The sequence below is a fragment of the Pezoporus occidentalis genome, unplaced genomic scaffold (assembly GCF_034315485.1).
Source record: "Pezoporus occidentalis ecotype Australia unplaced genomic scaffold, CSIRO_AGI_Poc_V1 ctg145, whole genome shotgun sequence".
Lineage (NCBI taxonomy): Eukaryota > Metazoa > Chordata > Aves > Psittaciformes > Psittacidae > Pezoporus > Pezoporus occidentalis.
The window spans coordinates 53,387-71,055 of NW_026913263.1; the positions used below are offsets into that span (position 1 = coordinate 53,387).

Consider the following 17,669-nt stretch of genomic DNA (forward strand, 5'->3'; position numbering starts at 1 on the left):
CACGCCCTCCCGGCCTGCCCCGGGTCCTACCGCCCGCCCGCCCCGCCCCGGCAACGACTGCCCGCCCCGGGTCCTAGCGCCCGCCACTGCTGACGGCCCGCCCCGCGCCCTAGAAGCGGAAGGGCTCAGCCGCACCCCCAGCCCAGCCGCCAGGAACAGGCAGGCACGGCACACCACGGACAAAAACAGATCCTTTAATGGTTTTTGGTTCTCTGTGAAGCACAAACGGAGTGATTATTCATGTAAAAACAAACGGGGTTGAGGCTATGTACAAGCTGTGCAGTCCCACTGCCGTGGTCCAAAGGGGAGAGGGGCAGGCAGGGCCACAGGGAAGTAGGGGGGAGGCCGAGATGCCTCCCAGGAAAGGGGCCTGCACCTGCCCAAGCACAGCCCACAAGGGACAAGGGCATGCACAGGGTGAGCTGCGATGGGCAACACGGCTGTTGGGAGGTACCCAAGGCACCCACAACTACAGCCCTTAGCCCCCCTCGCTCTGTCCAGCCACCCCTGCTCCCCAGCATTCCCAGGGGCCCTGCGTGGTGCGGCAGTGACTCGCAGAAGCAATGAAGTAACCCAGCACAGAGCAGTGTGGTGTGAATAAAGGTCCTCAGCCAGAGAGCCAGAGGGGAGTAGTGGCTTAGGAGACAGGCAGGGGTACGGTTCAGGACAAAGCTGGCACTTCCCTTGCCCCTTCCACACACAGTGCCATGGGCCTGTGCCTGCTCCCGCTAGCCAAGCACTGACAATTCCCAAGCAGACTGTGCACACATCAAGTCAGGACACATGCGACATGCGAGCATTCCCTTAACAAGCTTTCCTGAAGTGCAAAAAACAAAACCAGACCAACCTCACCAGTACCCAGGCGGCCTCTCCAGCAGCCAGGGTAATGGGAACACCATGGAACAAGTCAGTGACACTGGGGAGGGAGCTTGGGGGTCCCAGCACAGAAACATGGGGTGGGAGGTGATGCAGAGCAGGGTATGGTTTGGTACCACGAGGCCACAGTATCAAACATTAATGCCCTCATCAAGGGAGGCAGTGGGTAACACATAGGCTCAAGGAGGGAACCGAGGCAGCAGAGCACACCCCAGCTGGCTGCTTCACCTACAGACTGGTGGTTTATTTCAGGAAAGACTGACCCCGTGAAGCAAAGCTAAGCAGTCAGGCCATAGCACTGGCTGCTCAGCCAGGTGCCCCCTCACCTGCCCCCCTTGAGCCCCTTGCGGAGGAGGAAGGGGGTCAGCCCTAACCATCAGCCTTCCCTTCCATCACCCCCGTGCATGGACCAGCCAGAAGGGCCGGAGGGGAAGAGGGCAGCCTGGGCCTGGAGGGACACACACACGTAGGACCTGTGGGACCAACATTACAGGACAGGAAGGGTTGAAATGGTCCGAAATGCCCCGCTGCACAGCTAGGGTCACGTTAACTGCTACAGATACTATTGCTAGCCCATGAGCTGAGTTCTTGCTTGGTCAATAGTCCAGGGCAGAGTTACTCTTACCAAGCCCTGTGCCTGCCCCGGGCTTGAGCACAATTGCAGGTGTGCAAGCATTCCCTCCCGGACACAGCTCTGCCAGGGGTTGCATTTGGTCATTTTATTTCCATGTTTGGGTTGGTTACTCACAGTGCCCAAACAGCAGAAAAAAGGCAGCATCAAAAGCAAAGCCTCCTCAGCAAAACCCAGGGCAGAGCTCACACCAAATGAATGGACCAGCACCTGTGCTGCTCACCATCAGCCCCACAGACACTGCCAACTTCCAAATAACTCAGGAGAATTACAAAGGGAAGGATCTCCCAGGGGCTCCTGAGGTAGGAGGCTCCTCATGCCACAGCTCCAGCCCCCCCCGGAGAGCCCGGGCTCTCCTGCTTTTTCTTCCCTATGTCCAGGTCCTCCCTCCAGACTGCATACACAAGAAGTGAAGAACCAGGACACCCAACACCCAGCAGGCATCTACAGAGCCTCCTCCAGAAGGCAGAGCTAGTGTGGTTGGAAGCATCGGGTCAGCATAAGGAGCTCTTCCATCCTGCTTCCCCTCAGCTCTTCTATCCAAGTACATTTAAAAACAATGGAGCAATACAATTGTTTAAAACCAAAGTTGTCTGCTTTTTTTCCTGTGGTAGTAGGTGGTTGTGTCTGCTCCTGCCACCATGACAAGATTAAAACGCTGTAGCTCAGGTCTACTGGTTTTCCTCACGCATCTGTTCCATGATGTTGATGAGGCTTTCCAGCCCAAACATGTAACCCATGTCAGGTCCATCATGCACCGTGGGGTCATCGCGAAAGCCTTTGAACGTGCTATGTGCAAAGTCAATCATACGCACATCCACCTTGGGCTGGGCCGAGGAGCTGGGCTCTGTGCTGCCACCATCCTGCGGGCTCTCCGGGACAGAGCTGTCCACCCGCTTCAGGCGCATCTCTGGACGGCGCTCCACAAACATTCCTGCCCTGCTGTCCTTCCCATCATAAATGATGAGGAGGGAGCTGGAGTAGAAGCGGTAGGAGGCCTGTCTTTCCAAAACTGCCTTCAGGCTTCGCAGTTTGGTGAGGATAGGCTCAAAGAGGTCTTTGCGAAGCTCAATGCCGTTGTGGAGATACTGGTAGAGAGCATTACGGAAGCCCTCGATGGAAAGACCGCGTCCATAGTACTTATTCCTACATAAGTAATGCCCTGTGTCCAGCTGATAGACCTGGAACACCAAAAGAAATGCTTATCAAGTGGGAGCAACAGGTTAAGGTCACACACAGAGAGCCCTGAGCTGTCCTGCACTGACAGGGCAGAGGGGACTCATTCTGTCCCCACCAAACCCAAGAGCGAGCAGGAAACAGCTCTGCCTGTTCCCTGAACTCCACAGCAGCTCAAGGGTGCATTCCACAGGCACAGCCACAATGCCCAAACACTGACAGTCTCTTCCAGGACACCATCAGACATCTCATCAGTCTGAGTGTCCCCAAGAGGCATGGCACAACAGACCCCAAAGGCTTACAAAGCAAAGTCTTACAGCAACTTGGAGCTGCCAATACGTTACTGCCGCCATTGTGTGGCATATGATTAATGAGGGCCCCTGACTGCTTGTGAGTCTGTGGGCAAGATCCTTCTGCAGGCACGGAAAAGAGCAACAACTGCACAACAGCACCAGCAGCAAATCCTTGTGTGCAGGGCCCAGCCACAAGAAGAGGGCAACTTTTCAACTTTCACTTCAGTACAGAAGCAAATGTCAGCAGCTGCTGGGATGGGGGGGGGACACGTCCCTCCCCAGGCACCACAATTCTAGCTGAACAACATGCCACAAAAATAATTTTATTAAAAAACACTGTAACTGTGTGTGAACCAAACAGCTTTGGCTAAACCAGGCCACCTCAGGAGAAGTAGGTTCGTTTGTCCTAGGGCTTAGGAACAAAGACAAAAAGCATGTCGCATGAACACCGGTGTACTTACCTGAAGTGGGAGACTCAGTGCTCAGCAGAAAACACTAACTGGAAGGTCTAACAGGGCTGCAAAGAGAAACATGCAGCACCTGCAGCCTTGGGGATCCCTACCTGCATCCCACACACGCGCACGCCCAAGGTGGCAGAAGTGCTCTGTTCACACTTTTTCATCTGCCGAGCAGCCTTCTCCTCAGATGCATCATCTCCGTGCTGTCTGGTCCCCATCTTCAGATCAAGTACACAGGGAAGCCTAAAGTGATGCACCACGTTCTCCAACAAAAGGAACTCTGGGAGACAGGTCAAGGAGAACTCACTTGCCAGAGACACCACTCCCTGGGACATCACAGACAGGGACAGGCAACAAACAGACAGCACAAACTGGGAGGTGAAGAAAAGGACAAAACCCAAACAGCAAGAAGATCACATGCAGGGTACTGGAAACGCAGCAGGAGGAACCAATGAGCAGAACTCTAATGTCAGAAAAGACATGGTATGGGAATAAGAACTGCTGATATATTAAGCAAGAGCTTAAGGTCTACTGAAATTAGCAATTTAACCATATGGATAAACAATACAATCCCCACGGACTGAAAACTGAAGGCCCAAGCAATAGCACAGTACTGCTGCTCTTGGCCTGCCCCGAACAGCAACGCTGCCCAACACACACACGGGGGGGGGGGGGAACTGAGGAGGCTACAAAGACAGGAAACAGAACAGTAATGGGAGCCTTTAATTACCAGCACACACAATCAGAGCACAGACTGAGAACAAGCCTGAGACAATCAGTGCATCAGCTTGTGCCAAAGGGAAGAAAAACAACCCTGAGGTTTGCCCTAAGTAGCCCTGGCAGGGCACAGTTCAACATGTTATGCTGAAATGGCAACCAGAGCACAGCCAGATTAAACCTGCAAGGAAGTTTAACACTCAGAAAAATCTATCATCAGCTATGCTTCATTTTGAAAGAGGAACTTCGTAAGAATAAGGAACTGTGATTAAAAGGGACAGCTGAAGGGAACTGCTTCTCTGCAAGTGATGCAGGCTATTTAAAAATAAAAGCTGGAGGCTCAAAGTACACACTTGAGAATAGGAAAAGGAAGCCCACACAGTTAAAATGGTGAAGAATACAGCTATTAAAAGTAAGTTTGTTCTTATGTGAGGGAAACAGAATCAAGCTCCAGCAGGTGAAACAGAAACAAACAAAAAACCCACAAGATGACAAGTTCAAGACAAAAAGCACAAGACCCATTTGCAAAGGCACAGAACATAACAAATCCATCTTCAACCATGAGCAAACCAGCCAGACCGCCCAAAGAGGTTAAACACAAAGTACAAACGGAGCTACAGGGGAGACGGGTGGGACAGGGGTGTGAAGAGACCCCCTAAAAGAGAAATAAAATTAGTATTTTGCTGCTTTATTTACCGGGGGAAAGCTATGGGGATTCCCAAGACAGAACTCTTCTTTCTGAGCTCATAGAATCCTCAAACTGAAATGCCAAGAGAAGAAACTGTATGGCAAACAGAAAATAAAGAGATGTGTAACTCATTTAACTCTCTGCCTTAATACCAGGAGACAGTGGGGCTACCACAGCACTAAGCTACACTGATCTGGGGAACTATAACCTAGCCTGAATGGTGTTAGAGCCAGAGTTGCCAGCAGGGTCTTTGTGTGAAGATCTACCCTGTTCCACAAGCAATCCACAAAAGTGAGATGAGAAATCTGCTCCAAGTACTAGTTACTCAAGGCTGCAAAAATGAGGAACAGCTGTGCAGAACTTCACAAGGATCTTATGAGCCTGATTTGGCCATTAAATGGGCAGACAAAATCCACTCAAGTTTACATGCAAGATGATAAACATATGAAGAAAAATATTCATGTATAAAGCAATGGATTTGAGACAATTATTACCAGTCAGGAATGGGATCCTGGGGTAATGAAATCGTATTTGGAACAAGACAGTGTGTTAGGAATAATGAGGGGGAAAGAGACACAACCGCATTAAACAACAGTGGAAATCTCTGGCTCAAATGCCCCTTCTGTATTGTGTGCAGTTCCGGTCACTGTCTCCAGAAGGACACAGTTCAACTGGAAGAGACTCACAAAAGGTGACAAAGACATACTTCCCTCCTAAGGGATTACTGAACAGCACAGACCTGATTCTGCTGCCAACATGAAAAAATACAGTTCAAAACACAAACCAACAAAGAGAAGGATCAGAGAAGAAAGAAAATGCGGGATCTAATCAGAAACACAGCTTCTCTGAGCATCAGTGTCAGACATGTGCCACTGTATGGGAAGCAGAAAGAAATAGTAAAAAGAAACTCGTAACACCTTTGCTTGTGTGAAGGATAGGAAACCCAAAGGAAATGCAGGCCTGGCTGCCCCAGGCACAAATATGTAAGGCCAAGGTAGCAACAGCAACCTGACACTTATTTCTGCTTCCCAAAGGATACTATAGAGTTTTCGGTCCTTGGACTCCGACCGCATGCGGCTCAGCTGCTGCTTATGACAGCGTAGGCTCCAGGGATTATAGCTGATCTTTTCAGAGCTCAGACCACTGTTCCCATCCAACATCTGAAATGGAACATCTGAATGGATGTGCAGGTCCCCCCTGGGACTCTTTGTTTCCTGGATGCTGCTGGTATAAAGACAGAACAAACTTTCCTGTTAAAATCTACACATTCTCCAGATACCTGCAAGTGTCACATCCTCCCCTTGCACACAATTATTTCCTATTCCTTCTCCAGCCACATGCTTCACACAATTCAAATCTTATTAACAGCAAATCTTCACTAATACCCTGAGCTGTGGATTCACGCTCAAGGATCTGGTCTAACATCTCTGCTAGGTTTTATTGTAATGATAGAGTAACAGGAACATTTGTTTCTCAGGGAGCTCTGGCTGGTGTGAAGATAGAGACCCATATTCAAAGCATCCCTGGAAGAAACCTCTGTGTTAATAACCAGGTGGATTAAAGGGTGTTTGAACCTGCTCCACATACTTTGGTTCCACATCCAATAAACTGACAAGGGTTATCCTGTCAGAAGCATTTCACATGGATGAGCTCATCCTAAGTCCAGCAGAGCTCTTGACACAGTTTGCAGTGCCCCCATGTGCCAAGTGAGCAAGTGCAAGACAGCCTGAGCACTCTATGCAAGTGAAGAACAACTGCAACAAAAGAAGCACCAGAGCTGAAAGGGGAAGAGATATTTTCCACTCATCGTGTTGTCACTGGACCCTCCAAGTTTTACCTTTCAGTGCTGTCACTGGCCAGGCCAGGCCTCTCCTCCTTGTGCTCAGTGCCACTGCTTGATCTGTGAAGACTCCGACGCGAGTGCTTGCGTCGTGGCTGGTCCCTCTCTGGCATGTCATCCTGCTCCACAGCCTCATTCTCCACATAGGGATAGGCCACCAGGTTAATGTAACCGTCGCTGTCTCCTTCAAAACACACAGATACCACACCTGCCAAAGACAAGTGGCATGTCAGTTCTGTTTCTTTGGGCAAGGAATACACAATCACTAGCACCCGGATGTTCAACAGAAGAGAGGAAAATGTAGCTCACAGAGCAGCAAAGCAAATCCAGAGCAATGTAAAGGAGGTTTTAAGACTACAAGAACCCAAATATTAAGCACAGCATAGAGGAGAAATCCCCAACATAGTGGTCTGAGCTGCTACCTGAGCAGTCAGTCAGTAGCAGCAGGGGAAGCTCTGCTACCACAGGAAATGAAGGACAAAAGCGCAGCTGGTAGACTGAGGGGTGTGATTATTTCCTTCCCTTCAGTCTTGCAGCAAATGTCATCAAACTGGAGAAAGTCAAGCACAGCCCACCAAAATATTGAGGAGGGCAAAGCATACAAAATATATATAGTTCATTGGAGCAAGTATCTATGTCTAGAAGCACTCCTGCTGTTGACAAGGACATCACTGGCTGAGGAGCAATGTCCTTGTTTTATCTTTCTCCTCTAAAGAAGCTCTCTAGTATCTCAAGTATGAAGTACAGAGCTCTGAGGCTGAGATGACGCTTGCCTCTGTTATCACAAGTCAGCCAGTCTCACAGAAAAGGGACCTACAATGTGCCAGGGCTTCCTAGCAATAAAAACAGGAGGGTCTTGAAGTAAAACTACCTCAGCCAGGTGCAGGCAAGCAAGACCATTTGTGTCCTGTGCAGTTTTACCTTCTGAAGGCTCCTGGAAAGCACCACGGTCCAAGGGAAGGTATCAACCTTTAACAGCACAGACTCTGAATGTATCTACCTGGCCAGCCAGAGAGTAAGACAGCTGGCACACTAGTAAGAGCTGACATCTTCATCTTCAGGACCATCTCCAGCCCTGAAAATGAGGCTACCAGCCCATCTCCTAACCTGCAATGACAAAAATCCTTCACTAGCTTGTGAAGCACTGAAAGCTGCCAGAAGTATCAGACACTACTGACTGATTCAAATAAATCATCAGAAAGGCTTGCACTATTTGGATGATGCAGGCCATCATGTTACTGCCCTTCTTTTTCCCTTATCTGCACATGACAATGCTGAGAAGGTTCAGGTGGCTCAACACAACTTCAGAGCAGTTTGGAACTCCAGCATGTCACTACACATATGCCACTCTGAGTGCTCTGGCTGCCTGGATATGGACATCTCCATGAAAGAGCAATCTTATAGTAAGATGTCAGTGCTCAGACAGGAAGTATCCTCCCCAGTCTTCCTCTCCTCCAGATCAGCAGGACAGACTTCTGGGACTACCAGATGAAGTCCCACGCTGGGGTGGACATGCATGTTCTATATCTTTAGGCTACCAGGAAGTATCTGACTTCAAGAAGGCAGATCTCCATCTGGACTATCAGCTTCACCAGTTTTAAATATAACTCCCAAGAAAATCCTGCCATCATATTGATTTGAGTCATTACATAGGCTTCAGCTGAGGTTTCCAATGGGCCACTAAAGCACCATATGGCCCCAGAGTGGTTTGAGGGTACAAGAGGACCCATCTGTTGGAGGCCTTCATTCATGACCTGCACACAGACACAGGTAAGCTGACACTGCTTTGAGACCCTCAGGCTGCAATCAATCAAACAGCAAGACCCCGAACAGGTGGTGGTCCCAGCAAAGCACCGTCTGCCCCAGCACCACATGATGACAAAGAAGGAGAGGCAATAGGAACACTAAGTCCCCCCACAAGGCTGCCTGCCAGCATCACCATCTGAAAGACACAGATGAGCTCCCAGTCTCTTACAGTGATACAGACACTGGAAAATTCCATTCCCTCACAGTGACTGAGGACAAGGCTTCACCTCAGCACTCAGAAAGCAATGCTTCCTGCTTCAGCAGCTTTCTGATACATGTCCATAAAAGAGATGGGATGAGGAAGCACTAAATTATGGGACTGGAAGGTGCCAATGCTCGGTGTATGATCTAACTTCATTTACTCAAGGTCAAGGCTGTAATTGACAAAAACTTGGTAGTAAAATTACTTCAGTTACACACCCATAACCTTAAGCGTCAGACTACAACTGTTAGTTGTAGTCTGCATACGCTGCACACTGTCTAAAAAGTGAAGCACGCTGATTTCTGCATGCCTATAGAAAAATACTTTTTCCTGTCCATGTGCTCCTACAAAACTGCTAGCCTGAAAAGAGAATTAAAACCAACAAATAAGGCAGCACCAAAAGACAGCAAGACATAAGCAGCTGCAGGAAAATGAGGGCAGGTTCCTGACACATGTAACTGCGTTCTGGAAAGACAACAGGTCTCACCTTTGTACTCAGGTGTGAACTCCTTCATTTCTGGGGGCAGAGATTCATAGAAACGCTGTTCTCTGGTAATGAGGGGCTTGCAGACAGTGTGGTCGTCATAGCGCATCATGCTGCTGTGGCCACCAACCTGGTGAATGAAAGGCTCCAGCAGGACCCCCCGGTCTCCAGATCGAGTGGCATTCTTGCCATACTTGCCCACTTCCATGGTTTGACAAACACACATTGCGTTGGGCACCAGTTGCACTCTTGGAGCATGGGGAGAGCCACATGGGCTGGGAGGGTGGCTCAGCAGCGGTCAGGCAGACACAGGGGAGAAATCCTGGTGATCTGCTCCCTTACAATGACCTGAAAAAGCAAAGGAGATTCCTGTGAACAGAGGACCACTTGTGTTCACTCTCTGTTGGCTCAGAAAAGGTTCTTGTATTTATTTATATCCATAACTATTCTTCTTCTGTTCTCTGTTTACATCACACTTGCTCCAGCATGCTCTTCACCACCACTTTAATCCCACAGGTAAGCACGCGCTCATTTGGAGGCAGTCTCATATACAGCTTCTCCAATAGTGTTGATAGGAGATGTGAGTATTCTGAGCCTTCCATCTGTAGAAAAATACTATTTCTTTCCTCTAGTTAATCTTATCAGTAAGGCAAGATGGTAATGGGGCACAAACGGAAAGGTACAGCACAACTAAAACCAAGCCTGTAACAGAGACTGTCACAAGCAAAACAAAGATTTCAAGACTCTGAATTCCACTCCTTGTGCCTCTGCATTTTTAACATCTGAAAAACTACATAACGATTCTCTCCTTTATTACTCTAAGCCCTTCAGGACAACACCTATTTCCAGATATTCACAGCACCTACATGCACAACAGGTCCCTGATCTCCAGAGGTAGGCAAGAGAGATCACTAAATCTAAATGAGATTAGAAGTGTTTTGGAGAAGACAGATGCTCTTTTCATGCTTGCAGACTGCCTCACGCAGCCATGGGATGATGGAAAAGTAAAGCCATTCAAATTCTCTCCTGCTGACTTTCCCTTTCCAGCTTAGATCGTAGCTGCTCCTGAGGCTGCTGGCGAAAACTCCATGGGATTTCCTCACAATGATGAGTTATCCAGTCCTTGGTACAAGAACCATATGGTGACTACAGTTTCTGTGAATTCATCAAATTTCCAGTTTCTTGGCACAGCCACACATAAGGGCAGTAATTCGAGGGATCCTGGAGGCCCGGACAAGGGTTCAGGCTGTTCCTCATGCGGCCACGGGATGTCATCACAGCTACACAGCACTGCCAAGCTGGGGGAAGCTCTGCATGAAGACAGGCTCTTCTCCCTCCCTTCAATTCAATCATGCAGGAGATACAGTTCAAGAGATTCAAAAGTAGCAGCGATACTTCCCAGGATGTTTAACCCATCTAATTACAAAACCCTCCGCAACAGGACAATGCTTCTCCCACCCTAACTGCATGTCCCTGCTCGCTCCCTCGCACTGGGTTTTGGAACAGCGTGAGTTGAATCATCTCACTGAGCTGATGGAAAACATTTCCTTTTGTGGTTACATGACCACACAACTAGACTCAGTGTAAAGGGAATAATGGGAATATTTAGCTGGCTTTTACAGTGAGGAGAGGGAGTGGGGGTGAGGAGGGAAACAAAAACACCAACACCACAGATGGTCCCTCTCTGTAGCAACTCGTATCAGTTTCTTCAAGGTATCCTTCAAAGCCTCTGTCTCCTAAAATCAACTCAAAGCCCAAGTTGTATCGCAAAGACAAAAACATGCTGTGGATTTCTCTCCTCCCTCTTATCTGCTTTATCAACAACAAGAAATTTCAGCAGCAAAGGCTTGCTTACATCGTGTATGGTTTAGTTTGGTTTAATGGTAGTTAGTATCTAAGAACAAGCAAGGTGCCAGCATCTGCAACAGATCAGCACTTCAGATTTCAGATGAATGCTTTACAGATTTACATCTCCCCTGCCTATCACAGCTTTATCTTGGATTCAACTTCTTTTATTTTGCCAGTGACTAAAGCAGAGTTTTCAGTTACTGCGAACAATACATGGGACAAGTTTAACTTCTCGTATTTCTGTAACAGAGTTTAAACTTCACGGGATAAGAGAAGATCCATCTGCGCAATACCAGGGGTTGCCATACTTAGGACATATTATGATGCTCAAGTCTGGTACTAGTCCCAGTTTTCACCAAAAGCCAATCACAAAATCTCAGGGTCCTGACCAGTGACGGAAGGAAGTACTATTACCCATACTTCAAAGAAGGAGGATTATCCAAGCAGATTCATTAGCTTCAGACACCTTCACTAAGATGGAGATCACAAGCACCCAGGCAGACACACCCTCCCCCCCCAGTGTGTTCTCACAGCAGCACCTCACCTATGGGCTACAGGCAGATGCTGGCCATCAGAGCAAGAGATCTGAACCCTCTGCCTACTTCCAGTAGCCTTCTTTCCTAAAGGTGGGCAAAAACCAAGCACACACCACCTGAATTATTCTGAGGACAGCAGCCACTCACTCTGCAGAGTCCCTTAAGCCTTCTCCATTGCATAGCCTAGACGTACATGTGAGATGGCTTTTGGGACAGTGGCAGTGAAAGCAGGATGCAGCCTCTAAGAAGTGCCCCGGGCTCACTGCCAAGCTGCCCACAGCCCCCAAGAAAACCCAACATGACAAGTTTTGGATGTGCAGGCACAGCTGGGAGGGAGTGACAGCCACAAAACAACACATTCCATGGCTGTGACACAAAAGAAGGAGCCGGGCACCAGGTGGGGAGAGTCTAAACCCAGTTATGACTGCTCTACATAGTCATCCACATGTTCTAAAGAAAACAGTGATACAGCCGGTATTTTCCCCACATACAAGCAGGCATAAGAAAATACTTCTGCACAAGCAACGTTTCAGAGACAACTTTTCTAAAAGGGAAGCTATCTACAGGGCTTGAGAAACAGACACTTTATAGCTCAGATACAGCTTAGTGTTTTCCATGAGACCTACTCAAAGTAAAAGGTTATTACTAAACATGGACACTATCTACAAATACAGAATAATCCCAGGAGTCTCAAACAAATTTAAAGCAGAAATTGTTTGAAGGCCTAAATATTACTCATCCTTCCTCTGTTAAACAAAGGCATGGGTTCAACTATTTTAGCTGGCATATAAAATTCAGAGTTCTTCCAATCATACTGTAAAATGCAGTGAACAATTCACACAACAGCTTGAGGGAGACCAATTTATGGAAGCAGATCCTCCAACATCACTGCTATAGCTCAAACAGCAGTAAAACATTTAGTTTAGCATCCTCCCTTCCAACAGACTGATCTATAGTTAGCAAGACAGATCACCCATAAAGGCAGACTTGCAGGAGGAGGGGGGTGAAGTTTAGGAGCAGAGTTATCAGTGACTACAGAAGGACATACCACATCCTGTGCTGTGCTGTGCATTCCCCACTCTTGTACTGGAAGAGACATTATTAATATATATTTAAGTCTGGATGCTCGTCTGTTAGTGTATCTGCTCCAATGTGAACTGCATACTTCACTGTTCAAACACTTTTTAGCAGGATGGGCATAAAGAGCACAAAATACTTTCAAACAGAAGTCAGGAAGACACAAACTCTGCTCTTCCAAACTATCATGTGGGAAAAACCCTGCCCCCAGTACCAACATTACTCTTAAGGAGGGAATATGCCCCTCCACAGAAACAAACAGTGCTGTGCTCTTGAATACCCAGAGCACTCTTAAACATTACGGAACCTTAGCTGAAGACCTTCCCACATCTTACCAGACCACCGCCAGAGCTAAGGAACAGAGATGTTCTCTTCGATGATGTAACTTCAGGTGACAGGGTAACTAGCCTCAGAGGTTACCACACACTTGAGAGGTGGGGACAGCGAGCTGCACTGCAACGGGTGTGAGAATTACTGCAGACCACACCACGACGCTGATGTCCCCACTCTATATAAGCAGTCTTGTACAGCGGCAATGCTTCATGACTTGCTAGTAAATCTATTTTCCAAAATAAATAGAACTAGCATTTAAAATCGTGACAGTTGCACAGCAAGAAAGCTGACTGCATTAAGCACTGTTGACTCATGCCTTTGTTGTAAGCAGCTTACTAGTCCATCTTTCCAGCACCACCTTGCTGTGGCTCCTAGGATATAGCCAGCCCTCAGGACCTGCTGCGCTGAAGACCAAGGCAGATGGCCACTCATGATTCTGGAGCTGGGCCACCGGCAAAGAATAAATACTGACTTCAATGTCACACTGACAGAAGTAGACTTTCCCTTAACAACCTCAAAGCAGCCAGGAGCAAAGAACAAGAATACAGGATACCAGTACATACCAGGCAAGAGGACTACAGCATTTGGCCAATGGGTAACTGGTGACTGCTTCTTGTGAGATAGATGTGTTAGCAAAGAGAAGCAGCAGCTACATCCATGCTGAAAAGCTTGGTGTTTTCTAGTTACACTGGACTGGGTAACAACTTCTACACAGGAAAATTCAGTCTAAGAAAATAAAGCTTCTCCCACTGTGCTGTGAGATCAGCTTCCCAACACAAAAGCTTATTCATAGGCCTGAGACATGTCTGTCTAGTCAGCAGAGAATGGAGATGACCCTTGGAGACCCTGGACCCTTGGGCAGAGAACAAACTCTCCAAGAACCTGCAGCAATATTCAGGACATAACTAGAAACATTTGGTCAGCATGGTATGCAGGAAGCTGCAAACCTTCCCAGTGTGCTTGAGCACACAGCTTTGAATCCTGAGCCTTCCCCTGCACCGTGTTTGAACTATTATCAAATACAACCCTTTTTGGATACACTGCCCTCACCAAGAAAAGCGTAGCTCTTCAGATCAAGGCCAGATAGAATACAACCAGCACACATGCATCAAAAGTGAAAGAGAAGTCTTCGGAAAAAGCACTGAAGAATGCCAGCTGAGGAAGAGAATGCCAACAGTAAGGCTGGTGGAGGAACTGCAGTAAGCAAGACCACAGAGAGAACAGCAGCCATAGGTACACTCCGCTCTGTGCAGTGAGCTGAACAGCAGCACCACGCTTCCTTCACCAACACACTTCCTGCCTCAGCAACAGGGCACAAACGCACTGACTGCTGAACTGTACATAAGGAAAGAGCCTAATCTACTTTCAAACAGAGCTTCACCGTATCTACAGAAAGGACCACGTAGAAAATAAAATTGTAATAGAAGTCCTTATGCATACCTTATCTCCTAGAGATCTGAAAGAAGACTGTGTGCTGGTTTTCGCTGCGATCTGAGCTAATTTTTCTTCTAGCAGCTTGGATGGGATCTGTTTTGCATTTGTGCTGGAAACAGTGCTGATAATTTAGGGATGTTCTGGTTACTGCTGAGCAGGGCTTACAGGGTATGAAAACCTTTTCTGCTCCTCACCCCACCAGCGAGGAGGCTGGGGGTGCACAAGGAAATGGGAGGAGACACAACTGACCCCAACTGTCCCAAGGGGTATTCCACAGCATAGGACATCATGCTCAGCATACAAAATGGAGGGGGAGGAGGAGGAGGAAGTGAGGGACAGTGGGAGTGATGGCACTTGTCTTCCCAATTCACCTTTAGGCATAATGGAGCCCTGCTTTCTTTGGAGATGGCTGAACAGCTGAATTCCTTAATTTGCTTTGCTTGCACACGTGGCTTTTGCTTTCCCCAATTAAACTGCCTGTACCCACAAGTTTTCTCACCTTTTGATTCTCACCCCATCCCACTGGGGGAATGTGCAAGTGGCAGCTTGGGGCTGAGCTGCCAGCTGGGGTTAAACCACAACAGGCTGTCTGTGCCATACTTCTATCACACTAAATCACAAAGCTTTGGCACTTCTGCCAGTAGCCTGTGAGACCAAGAATGTTCTCCTCTTCCTAAGAAAGGAGCGGAAGCTAAGCCTTTTCAGCTCTTTCTGAAGAAAGAGAGGCTCAGCTATGTACTTTTAACTATGGCTGGAATGCCTAAACCATTCGTTAAAAAACAGTGCCTGTATCTGGGGTTAAAGAAGGCTTTTCTCTTAGAAACCAGATTAGCAGGAATTGCAAAGGTCCTTCTGCTGTCGCCTACTCAAAAAGCATGGCACGCTTTCAAGGGGGGATGAGGTACTTCAAGTCCTTGTTAGGGATCTAGACCCAAAGCACAGAGAGCACCTGTTTTCTCACACCAGCATAGAGGTAGCTGTCTTTTTTTTAAGCCAAGCCTCGGTGCAAGACAGGGAACGCCTGTCACTTCTAGCAACATATGGAGCTGGTGCTCTGCGAACATCTGTCATGCAGCTGTCTACAAGTGAGGGTAAACCAAAGCCGGGATCAAATAGCACAAATGGCCACTTCCAGCTTGTGTTCCTGTTTGGCCTGATGCTAGAAAAGCTAGCACTACTGCAATAACATCAGGCTGGGGAGCAGGAAAGGACTGCACGTAACAGGAATGATATAAGCTGATTTAGTTCTCCTGCTGCTCTTTCCTCCAGGCTTCCCCTTCTCCACTGAAGAAATGCAACGCATTGGCAGGAGAGCACAGGCTGCCTGGGGACCTGGCAGTCCTTGTCACTGTTCTCAGTGTCACTGCAAAGGGGAGGCTGGAGGCAGGTCCAGCCCTGGTTCAGTCATCACCATTCTTTCCTCTCTGGAGCTGCTAAATCCTGCTGCACCTCGCCACAAATATACCCTGCCTTGGTAGTAAGGGCACCTTCCTTTGCTGTTCAGAAGCACTGGCTTCAGTCCAAGCCCCAGAGTTTCCACAGAAAGAAGACCTGATCGAACACGTACATTAACAAAAGATTGCTTTATCACTACCAGCCCAGAAGAGTTTCCTCAAAGCTTGTGCCTAAGAGAGCAGGGTCGTCCAATATCATCTCTGTATTTCACTGGAGAGATAAGAATATGACACATGCTTTCTAGAGAAGAGCTTAGGGAAAAATCAATTGCTCAGCTTTCTGTGAGCTAATTTCTGGCTTCACTTCATTTAAAAAGAGGGAAAAAAGTCTCTATTAGATACAGGTTATTTTTAAACTATTCCAACACAAAAGTTGCTGGTCAGCACAGCTCTTGGATCCAACAGAGACAGAAAAGAACTTATTTTCAACAGTCACAAATCATGAGAAATCAACCTAACCCACCAAGAAAAGACTGTTCTTGAATTCACACTAGTGAAGGGCCCCAGAAAACTCATCAACAGGCTCAGCACCAGGAAACTGTAGTGCCTGCATTCATAGCTGGGGGGGGGGGCGGGGGGGGAAGGAAAAATACATCAATCCCACTGAAGAGATTTGGCTCAAAGACTAACTTGGAAAGAATTTGCAACTCAACTTACAGACTGAATAAGCAGAGGAAACAATTTCACCTCCTGCCTCAAAAATCCTACGTTTAAAGCTTTCATTAATGCTGGTAATAAAGCATGCCTGCTCTTCAGTCATAGATCTTAGCCTCCTCCTCAACAGTGAAGCTTAAATAAGCCAGACACATCCCCAAGGAAGTCCTGAAGGACTGGACAATCACGGTTACTCCACCTAAATGCCTCCTCAGTAGGAAAAAGATGGAATGACTATGCTGAGTTCAGCTTGAGGACAAGTACATTCAGAAACACTGCACTTTCATGTCAGCTGTGGGTACCAAATTCTACAACCTCAACAGCATGAGAAGGTGGGACAGATGAGCAGGTAAATGCACCATGCTAATCTGCTGACACTAAGAAAGCGAGTCAGAGTTGTTGATGCTTGTGTTGAACCAGAAGACAAACACACCACGCAGCAAGCCACTGCTGGCACAGAAAAGGAAGGTGGGATTCTGTGGTAGCGTGCACAGAATTTAGCCAGATGGATGGCACTGGAAAAGACTGCTCAGTGCCAGGGGCAGCTCATCAAACAGAAGAGAATCCACCACACTCAGGCCCAGTGGCAGTCTCAAGTTTGGGCTACAACAGGGCACAAAGAGAACAATTGGCACCTCCTAAGTAAGTTCTTACCTCATCATCTTCTGGTTAAAAACGCCCCCCAGAAGTCCCTGGAGGCATCAAGGCCAGAGCCAAGGAAGCTAGTTTGACCTCATCACCTACAGAGTAACTGCCAGTCCCCAGGCTGGAAAGATGCTGTCATCATACACAAGATGCTGTCACCATACACTTGTGCAAGCAGCTCTGCAGCTTGAGCGCCAACTCACACCTCCACAGAGACTCAAGCAGAAATGGTTGTGCACCTTAGGCTTGTGTCATTCAACCACAATGTCTCACTTAGCCAGCACAGAGAACTGGAAAGCTGATAAAAGATGGGATGAGATCCTCCCAGTTTGCGTAAGAACTAGAAGAAATTTCCAGTGAAAGCACAAAAATCCCAGGAAAGGGAACTTTAATGTGCAACAATAAAACCAATTTTCAGGCTTGAGATGGAGGTTGACAGGAACTGAAAGGAACAACTGAAGTGCTGCATCTTACACCTGCCACACAGAGAAAGCAAAGTAGGGAGGCCAAAGTCAGG

At 47.8% G+C, this 17,669-nt stretch overlaps 1 protein-coding gene across 3 annotated transcripts in view; it reads right to left on the reverse strand.

Moving 5' to 3' along the window:
- Positions 1–1,483: 1,483 nt before the first annotated feature.
- The window catches only part of IP6K1 (inositol hexakisphosphate kinase 1), a 37,820-nt gene continuing 21,634 nt past the window's right edge, over positions 1,484–17,669 (reverse strand). The window contains exons 3-7 of one of the 3 annotated variants that reach the window (XM_062610133.1): positions 9,175–9,519; positions 6,677–6,887; positions 5,879–6,063; positions 3,539–3,714; positions 1,484–2,688 (exon numbers count right to left, since the gene is read on the reverse strand). In XM_062610133.1, coding sequence (XP_062466117.1) covers positions 2,179–2,688; positions 3,539–3,714; positions 5,879–6,063; positions 6,677–6,887; positions 9,175–9,397 — 1,305 coding nt within the window. In that variant the 5' untranslated portion in view covers positions 9,398–9,519 and the 3' untranslated portion in view covers positions 1,484–2,178. Of the gene's footprint in view, positions 2,689–3,538; positions 3,715–5,878; positions 6,064–6,676; positions 6,888–9,174; positions 9,521–17,669 lie in introns of all 3 variants that reach the window. The other 2 variants (XM_062610134.1, XM_062610132.1) reach the window with 2 other exon arrangements.